Source organism: Amphiprion ocellaris, chromosome 21, assembly GCF_022539595.1.
Source record: "Amphiprion ocellaris isolate individual 3 ecotype Okinawa chromosome 21, ASM2253959v1, whole genome shotgun sequence".
NCBI classification, from domain to species: domain Eukaryota; kingdom Metazoa; phylum Chordata; class Actinopteri; family Pomacentridae; genus Amphiprion; species Amphiprion ocellaris.
Window position 1 is genome coordinate 13,651,555 of NC_072786.1, and position 17,012 is coordinate 13,668,566.

Genomic DNA, 17,012 nt, shown 5'->3' on the forward strand with positions numbered 1-17,012 from the left:
TTCAAGACCCTTGAACCATTGTCTGACAAACATTGTAGAAATAGATTATTTACTTTTTCTGAAAATTAGAAAAGAAGGCTGTTTACATGCTGCACCTGTGTTTTGGCTCAGTGTATTTTCAGAAAATGATTTGCAGGATGACAGATAGATTTAGATTTAGGTTCAAGGAAAAATAAACAGTGAAAAACTGACAAACAACTCCTGGAATGCATTGAATTGTGGAAAAACAAAGATTATGTCTAATGAAATGCATTTTTGCAGGGTTGAGCATAGAATGATAAAAACAGATATAAGATCCTATGAAAGTCATAGAATGAGCGCCAACATATTTAGTCTTGCAGGTGTGTGGCTCCATCTTGTGGCACTGAAGTGTCTTGCAGTTATTTGAGTAGTAGGTCAGTCCCAAAACACTTTATGACCTTGTGTTTCTCCATTTAGCCTCGTGAAGTGTTCTTGTTTTATTGCATTATCGCCACAGTAACAGGTTGTTCTGCACAGCGAGCTGCTCTCATCTATAAATAACAGATCCAGGGATACAGTCTGCAGGCTCGATGAAAAAAATCCAACGATTATTGAACACACTCTAACGTCACAATTACATTGTAGCTGCCGGATTAGTTTTTTATGCGCGACCTCGAGGTATTATTTAGTTGACGGGAGCGAGCGCCGCATCAGTCGCATGAGGAGAGTGCGCGTTCACGGAGGACTGCAGGAGTGGAAGGGGCGGTGAGAGCCGGTGGAGGGGAGGCGGTGCTGTCTCTCTCTCCGCCGTCACTTCTTCCACATCCAGGGCGATCCGTGGCTGCGAAAGGCCGGGCACCGTGGCAGATCTCACCGACACGTCTGCACTCGTTTTCCAGACAGGACCGGAGCACATTTAGACCCCTCAGAATGGGCAACCTGCCGCTCTCCACAGGGTAACAGCACATGACACGTCGCTTTGGCATTGCTTGCGTGTGTGACCTGCTTTGCATTGGAACTCGCATGATATGAAACCACGTAGATGATGATGTGCTGTACCTCCGAGACCCGGTAGTGCAGTGAAATTGCCACTGTGGGTGCAGGCTATAAAGTGTTTCACAGATCAACTTCCCTCTGGGGAGTTCTGTACAGACAAGACAGGAACACAGAGATGCACAGTATCATGCTATGTGCGTCAACACTATGAGGAACCAAATTCACACACCCAATTTGTTAGTATTCAGCCTGTAAGAACACTGCTATAGAACAGCAAACACACAGTACAGAGTTACATTTAGATATATAATGATTATAACGCTTAATATGAATGTCTTAATGCAGCTAAATGACAACAATAATAATTTTAAAAAACAGTATAGGAAGCAGCCGAATGAGCTCTGGGGTTATATGGTAATGGCTGCAATGATTAAAATAGACCCATTGCTCAAGATCTGTCATGAAACACCATTTATTTATTTATTAGCTGAAGAAACAGTTTAAAGTTATGTAGTAACATGCAATAACATAATCTCAGTGAGATAGATAGATAGATAGATAGATAGATAGATAGATAGATAGATAGATAGATAGATAGATAGATACTGAGGGCCCCACATTGTTTCCCTGTACATTTAAGATAAGATAAACATCTGGTGTTTATTATCTCGGGAGGATATATGCATGAAAATCTTAAATACCACGTTACAGTTTTTGTGATTATACTATATCAGTCTTCTCTGTCAGACTGTGGCAATGATTCACTTTTAAGTCCGAATTATTTTTTGTTCCAGTCTCTTCAAAACTGATGCAACCACATCTGATCAAGCCAGCAGTGAGAGGTTTGAAGCCAGAAAGATCAGCCATGGCATAACTTACTACTGCACAAACTTGTCTAGAGCAGTGGACCACACAGCAGCTGTCCCAAATCCACAAGCTCGTTGCCCTTTGTCGTCCCTTTCATCCTCAGCTCTGCCCCTCAATGACTCGTCCTCTGCAGTTGCTTCCTCATCTCCGTTGCTCTCAGATTCACCTTCACACACACCTGTCTCCTCCCAAAACCAGTCACATTCTGCCTCCACTAGCCGCCCTCTTCTTGTTTTCTTCTCCTGGCTCGGTGCCCGGCCAGCAGCGGTGGCCAAATACAGGGACCTGTACCTGGACCGGGGCATGGATGTCCTCCTGGTGCAGAGCAGTGTGATGCACTTCTTGTGGCCTCGATGGGGGCTCGACTATGGGTTGGAGATTTTAAACGTCCTGGAGGAACCTCAGTTCTCACAGAGGGCAGTGCTGGTCCACGCCTCCTCCATCGGCGGCTACACTTTCACCCAGATACTCACCCACATTGCTCAAGGGCCACATAAACACTCCTGCCTGGAACAGAGGGTGATAGGACATATCTACGACAGCTTGGTGGTCGGCTCTCTGGAGCACATGGCAGTAGGTGAGTGTGAGTGATTCGTCACAGTCCCACTGAGGCTCAGCTTACTTTTGTGTTGGATATCTGCGTCAGATCTTTAAATAATTCATCAGCCGGCTGACCTACTGCTCCAGTTTGTCAGGAGTTGAGAATTCTTTGTGTCAGTTTGTTTCTGCCTTAGGACGTCTGCACACTGTATTCATTATTCAGCTAACTTATAAAAGGCAGTAACTTAAATGTTTTATTGGTTTATTACTTTATTTTCAAAATGACCATTTAAGTCTACAAAATGTCCTAGACACTCAAATTAACAGTCCAGCCTGATGAAATGAAAAATGCCAATACACATACAAAGTCATTTAAGTATTCAATTTCCTATAGTTATTCAGTTTCAGTTGTTGCAGGTCCATCATTGACGAAACTGACCTTGCAGTAAAAATGAACTTCTGGGTTCCTAACAGCCCCCACATTTTCCCAAGTTGTGTATTGTGCACTAGAGCCTTGAATATTACAATACCTCTCGTTTGTGGTGTTTAACATACTTGAATTATTTTAAATTGAGGGGTGATCAAATGCTATTAATGAAGAAAATAGCACCTTTTGCAACTAGTGTCACGTGTCATGCCATTCATTCCATTTCCCATGGTTCTAAACAATTCTTTTATCTCTGTCATTTGTTACTATCTGCCAGACCTCCTCTTAACTTTTGTTGTCACACCTTTTCCATTTGCAACTGTTTGCCAGGTCCTTGATTCAATTACTCCTTGTTCTTTTTGTCTTACCCTCTGAAACTGGTTAGCAACTATACTCAAATTAACCACTATTCATCTTTACATACAGAACCCTCCCTACTCTCTGACCCACTCTCTGACCATGCTTATAAAATGGGAACTCGCCACATGTTCTGGGTCGGCTTACCTTCACAGACTCATGCTCTGTGTTGGTAAACCCGGAATACCAATAAACATCCCACTACAGCAAACTTCGAAGAACTAAGAGTGAAATTTCTTCAACACTAATAAAACTTTAAAACCTGATTTAAATATGGCTGCAGTACCTGCCCAAGCAGTCTCTTCATACTACACTTCCATTGCTTCTGCAGTACTTGTAACACAAAACTGTAAAATGGCAATCTTTCAACTTCAACTTAATTTTGAGGAAAGGGAAAAAGTCAAAGGGAACCAAATCTAGTTGAGTAGGGCAGGTGGGAAGAGACAGAAAAATGTTATGCTATGACCAGATGCACAGCGCATTAGAGGTCGTTTGCCTTGAATATTCTTCCTCAGACACCTCAGGAGGTTACTTTATAACTCACTAACCCAGGTTCAAGAACCCTTAATTAGATGCAATCAAGAACTTATGAAAAGACCTGGGCATCCAGGAGTATTATGATCAAAGGAGGGAGTACCAGCTGTCAGACTCCACTACATGTTACCTGAACGTGTTGAACCTGGATCAGAGACCCATCCTAGCTTCTGATCCAGCAGGATGTGTTGAAAGATTGAGTCCCAACTAGTGTCATTTTCAGGATTCATGTTGGAGATCAGAGATTGGAAAGGAGGAAATGGATCCACTGCCTTGAGAACATCACACCTGTCATGTTCCTGGTAGCAATCAGCGAGTGTGGAATCAGACAATGAGAATCAGACAGAGGAAAGTTAAGCTTGTTTAGGACAATAATGGTTCCAGACTTCTCAGTTATTCTGTTCCCCGAGGGTTAGTCCGAACTTCAGGGATCAATTCCCTGTCCAACCAACCTAAAGCACCTTGTCTGATGTTGGAAACTGCAGTGAAACCTCCACTGTAAAAACTGGTGTTTCTTCTCTTGTTGCTAGCCACAGACCCTCCTCTTGTCACCAGTGATGGTTCCCAATGTGGACACATACTTTAAACAGTATCAGAAGTTATAGATCACCCCTCATATGCAGGATAAAAAATAATGAAAGCCTTAAATCTAGATTTTTATGCAGGGTCCCTCAGACAACCCTTCAGACTAGGGAGTAAAGGACAAATGTCTTTTTCATTGATGACTGATACAGCTCAGTTCTGGGGTTTTTCTATAGGACTGCTGTATTTGCTAAAGCGAGGCCTATACTATGCTGTGTTGTGTGTTTATGTGACTGTACTCCTCTTAACTCTGTACTGTCTCTTGTTGTTACTCAGGCCTTGGAAAGACTCTAATGCCCCGAATAGAGGGCTTCATCAGAAACACTGCCATGCTTTACTTCTGGCTTTTCAAAAGCTACACAGCAAACTTCTACGAAAACAGCATCCAGGTTTTCCACAACAGCCCAATTACTGCACCGGCACTCTTCTTCTTCAGTGAAAATGATGCAATGTGCAACTTTATTGTCCTGGAAAAGGTGATAGACTTGTGGAAGAAGAGGGGAGTGGCTGTGGAGAGCAGGAAGTGGAAGGAGTCGATACATGCAGCCCACATGCGATGCCACCCAGAAGATTACCTCTCCACGCTGCAACACTTCTTGAATTCGCTACCCATTCCCCCCATTAAATCCTAATGAGAAGTAAAAGTGTGGCTTGACCACATTTCCAAACTGCTACATGATTTATGATTTGAAAGAGAGCACACTTTGATTCATTTATCCTCCAGCTGTCATGTTTTTACTCCACCAAGGAATGCGGCGGAGTTATGTGATGATCGGCGTTGGTTTGTCTGTCTGTCTGTCAGTGTGCAACATTACTCAAAAACGGACTAATGGATTTGGACGAAATTTTCAGGGAAGGTCAGAAATGACACAAGGACCAATTGATAAGATTTTGGCAGTGATGTGGCTTGTTGTCTGGATCTACAAAGTTTTTAAAAATTTCAGTATCATTGCGAGATAGCAGCATGGTGTCACTGTAGTTATGACAACAAGTCAGCGCTACGTCAGCTGCTTGCTGACGGTCACATGGTTGCGATCCTACTACAAATCGACCACTGCGGACCACAAAAGCATTTAATCTGTTGGAAATCATACGACTGAGCAGCCTTGGCAGACTACTGCGCTTTGAGTGCTTTTCTTGTTAGTAGTGTAAATAAATGGATGAATGCACTTTTCTCTCTATTTAAACATTCTCAGTTTGATTTTAACCACTGTTGCAAAGTTATTTATTATATTATTGAGGGTGTTTATGTCATGTGATATTTGTTTTGCACTTTAACTAACAAGTGTTGCCTAATAAACTGGTGTAATTCTTACCGGATATATAAGTTCTGCAGATTACATGAAATAAAGCTCAGTTGTGAATTGCATTGCTCCAAACAGCATTTCTTTTTTTTGTCTCTGTTTCAAAAGAAAACCACTGAGGTATGTAAACTGTGTACAACAGACTTACATAGTGCTTAGTGGGATCTGGTTTGTTTATGAGGGTGAACAGTTCAGGGAGAGCGTTTCTGAACGGGCAGCTAAAGGCAGAGAAGGATTTGTAAATAACAGCACATCAAAGACCCTCTCTGATGAAAATCTGCTTTTTAACCTTGTTAGCATGTCCAGGGGGTGTTATTTTATTTGCTACAAGACATATCAAGAGCACAATTAGGCAGTGAAGATCATGGTGGAGCATGTACACCTTGAAACCTACTGATGACAGTCTCAAAAACACAGATTCAGACTTCTGGAGTTTCATGCAGAAACATAAGGAACTAGTTGTTGCAGTGCTGGAATCTGGGTATTATCAGACAATCCATAATTCATTTGTAATTTAACAAACAAAAACTTATGTGTTTGTTCTTTCTTTCAAAAACAAAACAGAAAACTGTTTCAGATACCAGATTCAGATAGTTTTTTTGTTTTGAAACAAAACACAAGTAGATCATGTGTTTATTTTTTTGTTTTTAGAATAAAATTAAAAAGCAGAAAAGGCCAACAGACATCTGTGTTTGGAAGGAAGGAACAACCAAAAGTTTTTTACGTTTTTTTTTTTGCTTGCTTTTTGCTTTTTGCTCTGACACCTGGGACAGTTTATCTGTATTTGCTTTGGTTTCTGTATCATTATTCTTCTATGGCTCAATCCAATGTTACAACTTGCCATTGAGTGATGTAGGGTAGTTTTACAGTGTATGTAGCACTACAGTGACTAGTGGATTCTAGAGGAAAAACTGTGTGGAGTTACATCTAAGCCATGTTAAGGTAGGAATAGATTTTCATGGGAAGAATTTGGGACACACAAAGATTAGTTTTTTTGGGGTTTAATCAATGACCAGGGAGGGACTTGAAGGGAAACCTTTTGTTCTCCTATCACTTATCTAATGCTGGGGTGCTTGTTGTGGTTAGAAACAAAGTGTGTTGTGTGTACTTTGTGAAGCTAACAGTCAGTTAGAGGATGCAGGGCTAACTGCCCAGAGGGGAAAAAGCTACAGTATACAGAGTAGGTGGTAGAGACAGAAGACTGTGGCTGGAAGCTCAACTATTCGACAGCTGACCCCCACAGAGTGCACCCTGTGGGGGTCAGCTGTTTGAGTTTTGTTGACCAACCAGTTTTGTTGCAGTTTACCAAACTTTGCATAGAAGGGTGGAGCCTGAAACAAGCAGTAAAGAGCATATCAGGTTGTACAAACAGATAGCAGTGGGTCAGGAGGAAGGTGAGGGTAGCTAGTATACTATAGTTAGCTATTACGACCCAACTGCTAGGGTCAGCTGTGTGTAACAAAAACAACAAGTTGTCGTTGGTTTAGATAAAGCATTTTGTTGTTCAGTGACAAATTTAACATAAAAGTGATCAAACAAGACTGGTGGATGTTGCTAAATCAAAGAACAAAATAAAACCAAGGAAAGGCTAACAGGGTTTTTAAACTAGCAAAAAAAAAAACAAAACAAAGAAACTAAACTCTTTAGCCAAACCTAAACACAATAGCAACACCTGCCACAAACATCAGAAACTAATACAAACTAGTGACTAGTGCACCTAATTAGCTAAATAACTGGTGCCTCAAAAAACACACATTTCACATTTCACACACTGCAGCAGCACTCGTAGGAAATGGTACGCCGTAGGTCAAGTTAGTGGACTGAGCAGCAGCCTACCACTGTACTCACAGAGTTGGAGTTAGATCCAGTAACTACTGTTTTTTTCTGGCAGAACTTTATTGCAGAATTATTTTTTTGTGGCTGTCATTGCCTTAAAGTTGCCAATTTTAACCCCCATGCAACCACATACAACTAAATAGTTCTGACAACCAGATAATATTTGGACTGATTTTGTAGTAATACAAAATTTTTTCCCTTTTGCCACTGAAGGTGTATAATCTTTATAAAAATACATGTATATATATATATTTTTATTGATGCGTGTGTGAGTTAGGTTTAGCTATGGACTCTTGACGACTGCAGTGATGAAACCTACTTTGAAGTGCTCTGCAACCAAACTGTTAAATGATGCTAAAACTGACCCAGAACCTGCAGCCAAAAAAGAAACAAAAAGACACTGTGTGACGTCTCGACTATGTGGGTGTCCTGAACAGAACGAAAACACTTTTAACGAAAGAGTCTTTTATGTACTTATCCTTTGTAATCTAAATTTTAATTTAATTTTCTTTTAAGCTTTATCAACTATTTAAAAAGCTGAACTTTAGCAGCTATTCCAGATTTTAATCAGCTAAAGAATGCATAAAATGTTTTATATAGAGGAGGTGAACCTTTATTAAGAACTTCTACAAAAGGGATTGTTACAAAAGACTGAATATTCAGTAAAAATGTAAATGTTAAACTTCTGTCTTATATTCTATTATTTTATTCCGCCCTGAATCTTAAACCCCAGAAGTTAAAACTGCTTCCTGTTCTTTTATTTTGTGTGAGGAAGGTGTGTTTTACTTCACTGGTTTATCTGAGAAACTCCCAAGCTGTCACAGTGCTTTCAAATTTCATTAGAAATGGCCATAAATCTGGGAAACCTTTTTGAATTCTCTTGGAGCAGAGCATGAGCAGATTTTGAAAAGAGGCCTCTATGGTCATAGCTGGACTGAAATCATTGGAAAGCCTCTTACATGAATCCTAATCTTGTGGTGAAATGCAACACTTCACTGCCCAAACATCAGGTAATTGATCACTTGTTTTGTGTTGTTATTTTTACAAAAACCGTTTTCAGTTTTATATTAAAAATGTATTTTCTTATTTTCATAAACAAACTTTTGAACAAAAGTTTGGGGTCACCGAGACAATTTCCTGTTTTCCATAAAAACTCACACTTATATTCATGTGCTAACATAATTGCACAAGGGTTTTCTAATCATCAATTAGCCTTTCAACACCATTAGCTAACACAATGTAGCATTAGAACACAGGAGTGATGGTTGCTGGAAATGTTCCTCTGTACCCCTATGGAGATATTCCATTAAAAATCAGCTGTTTCCAGCTAGAATAGTCATTTACCACATTAACAATGTCTAGACTGGATTTGTGATTAATATGATCTTCACTGAAAAAATAACTGCTTTTCTTTCAAAAATAAGGACATTTCTAAGTGACCCCAAACAAACATATATGTATCACATATGCTTTTGTTGTGCTAGTATGGTATCTAGATCATTTCTATTTATTTATTTGGTTGTCGTGATTCTTGTTTAGATTATTCTAGTGATGTTAAAGCCAGTCAATATTTTAAAAAAAAAAAAAAAAAAGCGGAGAAGTAGAGCAGCCTGTATAAAGAAGAACATCGGGTGAACTAGTGAGTAGATCATCGCATTCAGAGGAAACTACGTGTCCAAGTAGTTAGGTGTTAGGGCCAGTCACAGTAATTTAGCCTAAGCAGGGATAATCTAGATCTCAGCTCTTTGCTTGAGTGAATGTGGGATTTAAAGGTGTGTTGGGTTAGAGCTGGAGAATAGTTACTTGTGTGAGGTCACGGAGGATTAACGACAGCACAGCCTGCTTCCTGCTACAGGACCTAATTATCGACAGCAACAACGTACACCATGAGCTCCCATAGGCTTGCTCTCACAACTTTTGCCACATTTTTCTGTGTTTTGTCACCTGCGAAAGAAGGAAAGTTTAGAATTCCAACTTAAAAAGCAAAAAAAGCTATTTTTTGAACTTATACACGGTCAGTTCTGTCAGCTGTAAGACAAATATAATGACACATTTTACAGTTGCAAATCATTTTATTTTTCTCTGCCATGAAATAAGTGATATAGTTGAGAAAGAAACTTAAAAGATGAAGCTACAGACAACTAAGGAAAGTGAAATATTTTTCTCACACTGAACAAATCATCTCAGTCCAGAAATGACATTTAGACCTTCTGAACCTTAGAGCTAAAGAAATGTCTTCATTTAATGATCTTCACATACATAATAAACATAAATGCATATAAATATATAAAGATTATCTTTTAAAAAAAAAAAAATGTATGGTAATTTTAGGTTTAGAGGAAACCATTTTTAAGTCCTCTATGTGCAACTTTGACTGCCATGAAATAGAAATACACTCACACGTTATAAACATTAAACCATCATTTAATATTTTTTCTTCCATCTTCAAAGTGTTTTTTCTGTGTGATGTTGAGTTTTCATGATTTGAAATAAGTCCCCTAAAAACAAGAAGAATACACTCTCAGCTCTCCACAAAGATACATCTGAGTTTATATTTTACAGTTAGCATCTTCCTTTTATAATCTCTGTCCAAGTTGCATTTACTGTTGTACAAAATCAAAATGAAGAAAGTTGTGAAAGGCAAACTTCTCATACAAATTAGAGAAAAATGGAGTATTAATCTATAAATTCTATAGAAATAAATGTGCTTTGCTTTGCCTCGATTAATGTATTTTTCTCATCAGTTTAATATGTATATTTAAATATTAACTCTCAAAAGGTGGGATGCTTTTTTGAGGTAATAGCACCATCTTTTTGTTTTATTAGTCATAAAAGTAATTTGAAACAGGATAAAAGTTAGATGATGTAATAAGCAACATACTTAATATTTTATTTATTTTGAACAGTTTCTTCTCTTCCTTAAACAGAGGTTCTGATTCTGGATTATATTTTACCTTCAATCAAAGATTTAAGTGATCCTTTTTTTGTTTGTTTCTCTAAATAGTTATTGTCTATGTAAATGGGCCTTTGAAAGTTTATATAATTGATTTTTTTAAAGCCATGATTCGCTGTTGATTAATGTTTTTATGTGGTTTATTCACAAATCAAGTATTTTTCTCACAGAGCTTTACCATCAGAACCTTTGACCTCCTCTCAAACACACAAAAAATGCTTTTTCAAGTTGGACAAAAAGAAGAAATTACTTATTTTTCTTTGTGTCCATTAAAAGATAGAAAAGTGAATTATCAAATGCAGTCTAATGACCATTTTTACAATAGTTTTTCCTGTTATACATTTACCTGAGAAAAACACTAAGCAAAAGTTGCAAAGCATTAATAATATTAGTCATGGATGTTGTAGATTCAGTGCCGAGGGTTACTGTGTAGCTGCTGTTGTGTTTTATAAGAGAACGTGTGAGGAGCGACTCACCCTCTTTGGTACAGACGATCCTTGTTAAATCTCTCGGCTCCTCAGCGACTCACCTCTGGATGATAAGCAGACTGAGGTGGTCGTTGTACTGCGATACTTTGCAGCTGTGCCTTCGTCACGAGATCATGATGATGTTGGCGTTTATGTATTTGTATGTGGGTCAAAGTTTAACCGTCATCCAAATGTTTTTGTGTTGAGTCCGAGATGTAATGTTCCCAAAATGTTGGCATCTTGAATAATGTATGGAGAAAAATCTCTTCCCTGCTTCCTTGTGACTCACTTTCTCTCTCCATTATATGTCCAATTTTAAGATTCTAATGCACATTCTTCAGGAGAGTTGAGAAAATTATTGTAGGTACCAAAACCTTGGAGAAATTTGACTTGCTTGCTCCAGATTTTTATTTTTAAGTGCAAGAAACTCTGAATACAAAAGACATTTAAGCATTTTCTTAATTAAAAATAAATATAATAAAATTACAAATATGACAAATACAGTTCACTTAAAAACTATAATAATAATAGCAATAATAATAATAATATTAGTAATAAAATCACTTCTTTTACTTTCTTCTGTTTTGGAGGACAGCTCACCATTCTAATTTACAAAAATATATTGTAACTATAAGGACAAAAAGTAGTCTGCAAATTACATTTTTCACAGCAAACCCTTCATCATATTACATTACAGTAAAAATAGTAATGAACATTGTAAATTTTTTGACGGCCTTGAAGGTTATTCAAGCTTTAAATTATAAACATTAAAGTTCAGTTCTGTCAGTTTGCTCTTTAAAATAATGCTTTGTATTTCTGTAACATTCACATTATATACAGTCCACTGAAAGTGCAATTATTACAGATTATATTTAGATTAAATTTTTGGTTTAATCTCTTGACTTGCAAAACTCAAAGTCTAAAATTAAAATTGAATTTGGATCAGTTTTATAATTCAATCTTATTATTGTTAGATTTGCTATTAATATTTTATCACAACTGACTGACTGACTTTGATTCATTTATTTTGCATGGTTATGATCTTATTTATTTTTTAATGTCATTATTTTAAAGATGCTATGCAAATAAAGTTATTATTATGTTTATTAATAATAATTTTATATGGCAGAAGTGATAACATCCACTAAAAAAGATGTTATTCCTTTATGATGTGAAATGTTCTCATAGAAATAAATGGAAAAACACAATAAATATTGACATTACAACATCTTTATTGCAAAGCTTATTATCAAAGCGTTTTAGCTAAAATATCTCACATCCTCGAGACCGTAAGCTTAATGTTTCTGCTCCATAGAATATTACACTAAAGAGTGCACATTATACATTCATCAAATAGTATTCCGTACTGAAAATATCCCGCACACTTTCTCATTCATTCCCTTGCAATATAATTTCAAAACCTTGCAGCCTTGTTAGTTTTATTTACTGCAAGCAGCCTTCACAACCATCCTGTACATAGGTAGTTTTACACCCACAAGAGCTGCAAAAATGATCTACTATTACATTAATTGCCAGCTATTTTGATAATGGATTCCATCAGTATCAGTCATTTTTTAGGGACAAAGGTTAAAATTCTCTGAATCCAACTTCTTTTATATCAGTAATCTGAATATGTTTCGGTTGTGGACAAAGCAAGACGTTTGAGGATGACATCTGAGACAATTAAATAATCGACAGATTAATCAACAATGAAAATAATCATTTGTTGCAGTCCTAACATCTCTATCATCTCAAATGCAGCTAATCAGTTTTCCCACCATGACTCTTCAGTGATTTAATCTGCTCGCACAGCTATAAATTTTTTAAGATATTAAAGTTACTGAAATGTAATTCCACTCATACATAGCTCTACTGTCTGTATACACACTACAGCTCAAATACTCTGTCAAACATTAAAATATGTGCCTGAATAGCTGCTTGCATCACATGCAAAAATGTTAGTTAAAAAAATAGTTTGCATGCTTTTCATTACTGGGACACGAGTCCATTCACAGAAAAATATGTACAAGTAGAAAAATATTGGATAATGATACATGCAAAGGCAAATTACACACACTGAGCTATTTGTGCAAATATATGGCGAGACTGAGTGTCTAAGTGACAAGTGTGGATTTGTCAGCAGACCTTGAGTTTGTCCTTGTTGAGAACAAGGTTCTCCATGTAGCTCTCCACCTTCGTCAGCATCAGGTAAAGGTAGCTGTCCGGGTACAAACTGGCGGGACTGGTCTCTAGTCTTGGTCTGGCCTGAATGGGACAGTCCATAGTTAGGGCGAAGGAGCGCACCCGTCCCTCCAAGCTGGACACATCAGTCTGGATCTGGCTCAGGAGCTCTAAGACGGGGCTCTGCAGGTCATTATCCAAGAGGCCGAGGTCACGGCTGATACCAGTCAGTCCCTCAATGGAAGGAGTGGTGACTTCTATATGTGGAGCCACCGGCAGCTAATGGAAAAACATGTTGGTAGTGTGTCAGCATGTTACTCAGTCTGACAGGGAGGAAAATTATACCAGAAGCAAAAAAAAAAAAAAAAATCAACAAGTTAAGCAATGCATACCTTTGCCCTTAGTTTCTTAATGTGGATGAGCGTTATCTGAGCAATGTTTATTATGCTGTTCATGTGCCTCGTGGAGTTTCCCTTGGTGGGAAGAGTGGAGCACTCAGGAGCCACCATGAGAGACAGATAAAGCAGAGCCAGAATGATGTGCATCCTGAAGAACAGAAAAAAAAGATTGTAATATATACACTGCACAATCACAAACATTTTAAACCTTTCTTTGTCAAATATATACATGTAAATCCATACTCCTTGACTGTGAAGTTTCACATCCCTTACCTGTTTTTGTTGACTTGTCGCTGTACCCCTGAAACACTGGATAACAGAGAGATGACACATCCCTCTCTGCAGGTCTTCTTCATTTAAATACTCTGCTCTGAACTCGAGACTGGATCCAATCCTCTCCTCTCTCCTCCCCCAGATCAAACCTGAGTCGGACCCTAACAAGTCAACTTCTCGACATGCTCTGACTGAGCAGGAGATTCACACAAAATTCCTGAGAAGGATTCAGATATTTGGAACTAGTGCACATGCAGTGGTTTTAGTTTTGTTTTCTTGTAAGATGATTACAGATGATACTGATATAAGCCAGATGTTGATATTTCAATCTTTTAAGTAGAGGAAAAATGTGTGGGTAGACTATAGATTGAGCTGGCACCATGAAGTGAAAACCCTCTAATACCAACCAAATAAAACCATGATAAAGCAGAGAAGAACCGTATGGTGAATACAGTACATTGGCGTATGATCACCGTAGTATTTCATGAGAAAATGGAATTCACCATCCTGTAATTCAAAAGAACATAAGTGAGTCATGTTTCTTTTTTTTTCTTTTTGAAACATACATGCAGTAAAGACTGGTAGAATCTTGTCTTTTTTGGAGCAAGGTGCTTATGACGTTATAAACCTGTTTTGAAGGCAAACGGAGCAACAAGAGGACTAAAAATGGAAACATAACGTCAAACACACTTCATAAACTGTGACGGTTTCCGTAGGTGTTTCTCGATATTTGTCTGAGCAAGTCATTTCCACTAAGCTTTGCATGTGTCAGTGTGTGTTATTACTGTTGTGTGGAAGAGAGTTTTGTGCAGCAGGAATATTCCTCTTTGTCTCTCTTAAGTTGGTGTTCTGTGTTGGACCAGCAGGATCTCCAGTGGCAGTCGAGCTGGGCCTTCTGGGAGTGCTCTCACTTGAAAGGCCTGTTCATGCTTTCCACGTCGACGTGTGTGCAGGGTAAATTTTTATCATCCATTCACAAAACAGATGGTTGGCTTAAAAGAAATTCTTATCACGAGGAGGGACTCTATGAGGAGTTTCACGTCGTTAGAATTCATCGCTAAAAGAGTTGCGGTCACCACCAGACTTAGTGAGTTTCCAGTGACACAGTTAGAAGTTCAGAATTCTAACATTGCATGAAGATCAGCGCGATCTGTAGCTACTCACAGCCTGCCTCTCCAGAACATCCATAGGGGCCCCATTTGTTTTTCCGAGTTGGGCATGAGGGGCGATGTAACTGTCCACATAGCATGCTGATACATAGGCGGCCTATTGTAGGATGAATAGGACCTCGTGCACGTGTGCTTTCAAAGTCGGTCATGTGGAAACCATCAGCCTTTATATCACCACAGGCCATTGTCACACTAAGTAAGGGAACAAAACTTCTACTTTGGAAAAAACCTGTTACAGGGATACACTGAAAGTGGTCTTTAGTTTCACATCTGAATCACTTCTTTACAAAGTACCGTCAAATAAAGAAGTCTTCTTACATTTTGCTTTAGATTTGGGAAACTATTTTGTTAATGACTGTTTAGCTATCAACTCAACTAAAGGCTCCCTCCAGTAAAAACCTCATTTTTTACCTTGTTAAAATGTCCATATGGTGCTGTGGTATCATGAGCTATATAATCAGTCAACACAATGGTTGAGCATTTCCACCTTAAAACTGCAGTATGCAAATTAAAAAAGACAGATTCAGACTACTGGGGTTTTCATATCTAACAAACATAAGGGTAGGATTTTCTGTATCATTATTCTTCGTCAGAATCATTTTCTCCCCCGAACATTTATGGCTGAATTACTCCAATTTTATACCTTGTCTCTGTGTAGCATAGAGTAGTTTTACAGCGTTTTAGCAGCGTTGTAGATGAGCTGGTGTGCTCAGGCTGCAGTGATCAGAGAGGTATCAGAGGAGAGAGAGGCAGGGACTACACATATCCATGTGTTCTAAATGTAGTAATTGTATAGGGTAACATTTAAACCATTTTAAGGAAAGATGGGGTTACTTTCAGGGGAAAAAAAATTTAATACACTACCATTCAAAAGTTTGGGATCACTTAGAAATGTCCTTATTTTGAAAGAAAAGCATGTTTTTCAATGAAGATAACATTAAATTAATTAGAAATATAGTCTAGACATTGTTAATATGTTAAATGACTATTCTAGCTGGAAACAGCTGATTTTTAATGGAATATCTCCATAGGGGTACAGAGGAACATTTCCAGCAACCATCACTCCTGTGTTCTAATGCTACATTGTGTTAGCTAATGGTGTTGAAAGGTTCAATGATGATAATAAAACCCGTTTTAAAGTTTGAAAATGTGGGAAAAATATTTTCACAGTGAAACTTCTGATGTTCACATTTGCAACATTTTTGGGAAATCTTTGGACATTATTTGGTGGAAAAAAGAAATGCTAAAAAAATGTTTCTTTAAGAACATTCACAAAAAAATCAACCAAAATCCAGCGAAATTCGCTGGATTTTGGTTGATTTTTTTGTGAATGTTCTTAAAGAAAATAGAAGTTTTACTGAAATATATGTAATCACTTTAGATATTGCTAGGATTTTTTTTTTAGAAGATTTTTACTAAATTTTTAAAAAAATATTTACAAGAATTTTCTTGCCAAATTTGGGGGATTTTGTTTTTTTTTAAAATAAAACTGTTAAGGGAAACTTTTAAGGAATTATTGGAATTTTCTTCCTAAAGGTTTTACAAATTCTCTGGAATTTTGGGAAATTTTTTGCTGAATTTTTGGATTTTTTCAGACAAGGAAACAATATTTTTTGGTGCCCGCAAATGAAGACAACACGAGGGTTAAATACTTTGTCACTGTCACCAAACAGAAACATAAACTGTGTCAACAAGGAGCAGAAAACATGCATTACAGTAATAGAGCTGACAACAAGAGAATGATTGTTTTTTGAGGGGAAGCTTTAATATAATTGCACAAAATTTGATTATGTAGAATTAAAATGAGCCTGGAATTAATTTTCAAAACACAAAAACAGACGCTAGTTGATGATCTCCTAATATAATGAAAGAAATGTGCATGTTTTTCATGCCTTTTTTTTTTGTCTTTTCTGCTGTTTTAGTCAATTTCACTCTGCTGTATTTGTTTATCTTCTGTCTATAACATTTTGAATAACCTCTGTGTATGAGAAGACGTTATATAAATGAACTTGTTTGCTTGTCAGAAATTCCCATACTTACTCATATCTGTGGAATCCCCTTGTTGGGCCATTGGAGGGGAATCCCTGCGATAGTAGGGTTTTTGCAAGTTTTAGCTCGCAGACATTTTGTGCTTTGCAGGTTCTTTCAGTCAGCGGTGGATTTATGA

At 37.7% G+C, this 17,012-nt stretch overlaps 2 protein-coding genes across 3 annotated transcripts in view; one reads left to right on the plus strand and one right to left on the minus strand.

Annotated features, from left to right (window-relative positions):
• The first annotated feature begins 561 nt into the window (after nt 1-561).
• The window catches only part of LOC111578152 (uncharacterized), a 150,685-nt gene continuing 134,234 nt past the window's right edge, over nt 562-17,012 (plus strand). The window contains exons 1-3 of one of the 2 annotated variants that reach the window (XR_008600281.1): nt 562-917; nt 1,752-2,401; nt 4,541-5,549. Coding sequence is in view for 1 of the 2 variants with exons in the window: in XM_023284775.3 (XP_023140543.2) it covers nt 892-917; nt 1,752-2,401; nt 4,541-4,896 (1,032 nt within the window). In the remaining variant the exon portion in view is untranslated. Of the gene's footprint in view, nt 918-1,751; nt 2,402-4,540; nt 5,634-17,012 lie in introns of those variants that run through there. The other variant, XM_023284775.3, reaches the window with a different exon arrangement.
• LOC111578156 (leptin-B-like) lies at nt 12,045-13,733 on the minus strand. The gene is made up of 3 exons (XM_023284782.3): nt 13,677-13,733; nt 13,398-13,551; nt 12,045-13,284 (listed from the first exon to the last, which is right to left on the minus strand). The coding sequence occupies exons 2-3, from the start codon at nt 13,548-13,550 to the stop codon at nt 12,961-12,963; spliced, it is 477 nt and encodes a 158-aa protein (XP_023140550.3). The 5' UTR covers nt 13,551; nt 13,677-13,733; the 3' UTR covers nt 12,045-12,960.